The sequence below is a fragment of the Dama dama genome, unplaced genomic scaffold (genome assembly GCF_033118175.1).
Source record: "Dama dama isolate Ldn47 unplaced genomic scaffold, ASM3311817v1 ptg000272c, whole genome shotgun sequence".
Taxonomy (NCBI): domain Eukaryota; kingdom Metazoa; phylum Chordata; class Mammalia; order Artiodactyla; family Cervidae; genus Dama; species Dama dama.
In genome coordinates, this window is record NW_026871050.1 from 35,001 (window position 1) to 39,283 (window position 4,283).

Consider the following 4,283-nt stretch of genomic DNA (forward strand, 5'->3'; position numbering starts at 1 on the left):
TCAACAGATCCGTCTTCCGTCTAAGTCTGACCCCGAGGCTCAACATCCTGGGGACACACTCTCGAGCGAGGGCGGCCCAGACCGGGGGCCCACCACACCGCCACCGGCTGCGGCTCAGGGGCAAGGGCGGGCACGACAGGCTCCTCCTCACCACGGCTGCGGGGCTGGGGGAGCCGGGGCCGACCAGGCAGTCGCACCCCAACCCCCCCGCCTTCCCCCTGGGCTCACACCACGGGGCCGGCTGCGCGCACACAGCACACGCACGGCCCCCCACCCGCCGAACACCCGGCGGGGCCCGGCGGGACCCTCCCCCAACTCAGAGGGGGGAGGCGCGGGCCGCAGTAGGCAACAAAAGCAGCACACGGCCCCACCGCGGGGCCGGCGCACCCATCACACCCCTTCCCCACAGAGGGGAGGGGGGGGGTTTTCTGCCCACGTGCTCTGGCAGTCGCCACGGTGGCCACTGCACACTCGGGAGGGGCAGCAGCTGGGGGGTCCGGTACCCCAAGGCTCCCTCTCGGATCGCTAGAGAAGGCTTTCTCACCGAGGGTGCACCGTCCCTCACCCAATCGTCTCTCCTTCGGGCCCACGGAGGCACACCAGGAGCCGCCACTCAACTGGGCGGGAGGGGTCTGCGGCATAGGTAAGCGGGCCACCACACAGGAGCGTGTGCGCGGGTCAGGGCCCCCTGGCAAGGCCTCACCCGTCAGCCGCCACAACGAGGGGAGCGCACAATGCTTCTCTTACCGTCTCGACCCCCCCCCATGGGACACACGCACACCACCGTGGCGGGGACCCGAGGAGGACACAGGGTTAAGGGAAAACGACACCACCACTCGGCCTCAGGCACCTGAGGGACGACCTGGAGCACTCCAGGGGCACCACCGAGGGTCCAACGAGGCATGCTCACACACCCATGCGGGGGGCGCGCGGCATGGCAGCGGCACAGCCCTCCCCACCACAGGGAGGGCCGCTCGCAGGGAGCACGCCAGGAAGGCGAAGCAAGCGCATCTGCTGTGTCCAAAGCCCAACGGCCCCCACTAGGCACCCCAAGGCGGGGGACGGGAGACCGAAGGTCAGGGCCGGAGGCCACACCCCAACCCCTGCCTTCCTCACCCTGCCCGACGGGCAAGGGGGAAAGACAGGCGAGGGGCCCCGCGGACAGACCGAGAAGAGCGGACACGTTCACTGGGAACGCCCGTCCCTCGTCCGGCACGGCTTAGGCCCGGCCCGGGAGAGCACGACCACACCACATCAATCAGTTGAGTCAAGGTGGAGGGTGGGGGGGGGGGGGGAGAAGGCAGGGAGAAGGCACAGGCGAGGACAGTCACCAGAGGGGCCCGCTTTAAACCTCACCGGCAACCTCCCCCCCGTCCCTGCCCACAACCTCACACCTCAGGCGAGGGCGGCCAACGACCCCAGGAGGAGAACACCTGACACGTGGCACGGAGCCTACAGGGCTGGGGTCGTCCCAGCCACCACCGGGTGCCCGCAGCGGGGAGCGCAGGGCCAAAGACCCACACCGCCTTGCCCCACCGCCCTCGGGTCGCCCAGAGGCGGCACCACGAGCTGGGTCGGCCAGACAACACCACACAGGAGAGCTGGCGCACAGGCCCAGGCGGGCGGCTCCAGCAGCAAAGGCCGAACCAGGCGCCAGCTGGCGGCCCACAGGCCCAGAGCCCCGCGTGCATCCAGAGACCCAAAGTCCTCGGTGGCAGACACCAAAGGAGACCGTGTCAGCACTTACCTGGTGGCAAAAAATACCTATTTTGGGCGACAAAATGACAGCAGACGACAGCGGGGCCCATCTACAACTCGCAAGGAGGGACCCCGGAACCTTGACCCGGCCACCTGTCCCCAGCACTACCCCATGAACACCAGGCCTGGAGCTCTCGGGGGCCATCTGGTCGACTTGGGGGGGGGAGGGGGAGGGGAGGGGGCCGCGTGGTGGCAAAAGTCGGGGCGCGGACGCCAAGGGAGAGGGAGCTGGCCGGAGACTCCCTCCCCGCTTCGCCCACACGGGTAGGCGTACCGGTCCGTCCGAGTCTCCGAACGGGGATTTGACTTCGATGTGCATAAAGAAAAAAGAAGAAAGAACCGTCAGCGGGGCGCCTCCAACAAGACGAGCGGGCCCCGACCAGGGCCCACGCCCGGGGCCCAGACCGTCCTACACAGGGCACCCAGGACGGCTCGAGCCGGTCCCCACCCACCTCCTGACTGACCGGGATTCAGGGAGTTGGGGAGGGGTGAGAAAAAGTCGCGTCCGACGACCGAGACCCACGAGGGCACGCTGAAGGGTCGAGCGCGCCCTCCCCGGCCACCCGCGGAAGCAGGGCCCGGTCCATCCACGTCTCCGGACCTATCGGGACTTGGAGAAAAGAAAAGGCATGCGTGCCGGGAGACGCCTCAGGCGACCGGACCCCACCGGGGGACCGCACACGCGCCCGCGCCGGCCGTCCTCTCCGGGTCACCCCTCACGACTCCGGCGGGCGGGTCCCCACCTCCGGAGTGCGACGCGGAAAACACCTCGGTCAGAGAGAACCCGAGGGCCCGGACCCAGCCGCGCCCTCCGCCGACCTCCACGCCACAGTCCGGGCCGGTCCCCACCTCCGGAGCGGGGCCGAGGGCGAAGCAAACGCTCCTGAGGGCGACCCGGGAGGAGGCAGGACCGCCGAGTCCGAGTCCAGGCGCTCCGGGCAGGGAAGACCCTCTCCCTGCCCACCTCGGCGGTCCGGCCCAGGTAGGGCCCGGCCGGTCCGTCTCCACGGCCGGAGGGGCACGGGGAGATGCTGGTCGACCCGACCAGGCCGCCCCAGAGCCCGGATCTGGAGCGCCGCGACGGTCACCCTCCCCAGAAACCTAGAGAACCAATCTCCGGCGACAGCAGGACGTCCCTAGGCCTCGGTGTCACCGGGACTGTCACCGCCAGCATAGCCGGTCTCTGAGAGCACTGCCTCGGGCCCGGCGGCTGAGTCACAATCCTCCTGCAGGTCTCGCCGAAGCTCCGGAGGGGAGGGACAATATAAAAGCGGCCGCCAGGTGGCTCCTGACAACCGGCTCGACCGTCCCGAGGACGGGTCGCTGTCGCCGGCCGCCGAGGAGCCATCGCGCCGGCCGCCCAAACGCCCGAGCTCGGGCCGGAGCCTCCTCCGCCTCCGAGCCACGCGACGCGACGCGACCCCGGCCGCAGAGGAAGGGAGAGGAGCGGGGAACTATCTCCTCAGGAGGCTGCCCCGAAGGAGACGCGCTCCCCCGCCCACGTGATTCCAGGGTGGTGGGGGGACATTCCACGGAGACGCCGGCGGCGGGGGCTCGGGGGCCGAGAGAGGGGCACCAGTGACATCCCGGGCTCCCCCGGACCCCCTCCCCCCAAAAGAGGGAGTGAGAGAGAGAGGGAGGGAGGGAGGGAGGGAGGGACGGAGGGACGGAGGGACGGAGGGGAGGAGGGAGGGACCGACCGGCAAAGTGAAACCAGGCAAGCGCTGCTCGGAGAACAAAGCAGGACTTTCGAAAGCAGACACAGACACAGACACGCAAGCCCAGGAGCAAGAAAGGAAACGAAGGAGACACTCGGACCCCCAACAAGAGAAAACAAAACTCAACCTGGGTAGAGACCGTGACCAAGTCCAAAGACAACAAACACAAGCAAGCGCGGGTGGGTGGGGAAAGTGCACTTGAGGTCAGGAGAACGTGGATTTCAAGATCACTGGCCACAAACACCGGAAAGGCGGGCGGCCGGGCGGTCTGGGGTGGCAGGGCTGCGGGGGTGGGGTTGAGGGGCGTGGTGGGGAGGACCGAGTCAATAGGGATCCACTAAATAAGCCCCGGATTCCATGACAACAGCCAAGTCAATGAATGCATAACTTTTTGAAGTAGAACCGAAACCAAATGAAACAAAACCACCAGGCAGGAAAGGCAAGTCGTGGAACTGCTCTGGCAGCTTAAAAGTCAGAGGGAGGGAGGGAGGGAGGGAGGGAGGGAGGGAGGGGGAGAGAGAGAGGCAGAGAGAGAGAGAGAGACAGACAGAGAGAGAGACAGAGAGAGAGAGAGAAACGGAGAGGTAGAGAGAGAGAGAGAGAGAGCGCGCGCACATGTGCATATACGCATGTACATATGTATACGGACACATATTCGCATCTATATATACGTGCACACATGCGTATAAACAAGTACGTACGAAGGGCATGCATGCTCACGTACACGCATGTGTCTGTGCGTGCACGTATATGCCTAGGCATTTAAAGTGTGCATGTATGCTTGCGTGTATATACGTATGCACAGGC

At 66.8% G+C, this 4,283-nt stretch overlaps 1 protein-coding gene across 1 annotated transcript in view; it reads left to right on the top strand.

Moving 5' to 3' along the window:
• The window catches only part of LOC133053782 (collagen alpha-1(I) chain-like), a 3,854-nt gene extending 1,633 nt beyond the window's left edge, over positions 1–2,221 (top strand). The window contains exons 2-5 of the mRNA XM_061138267.1: positions 1–341; positions 449–677; positions 847–1,906; positions 2,027–2,221. The exon at positions 1–341 is cut by the window's left edge and continues 596 nt beyond it. Of these exons, the coding sequence (XP_060994250.1) occupies positions 1–341; positions 449–677; positions 847–1,906; positions 2,027–2,221 (1,825 nt within the window). The remainder of the gene's footprint in view (positions 342–448; positions 678–846; positions 1,907–2,026) is intronic.
• The last annotated feature ends 2,062 nt before the right edge of the window (positions 2,222–4,283 follow it).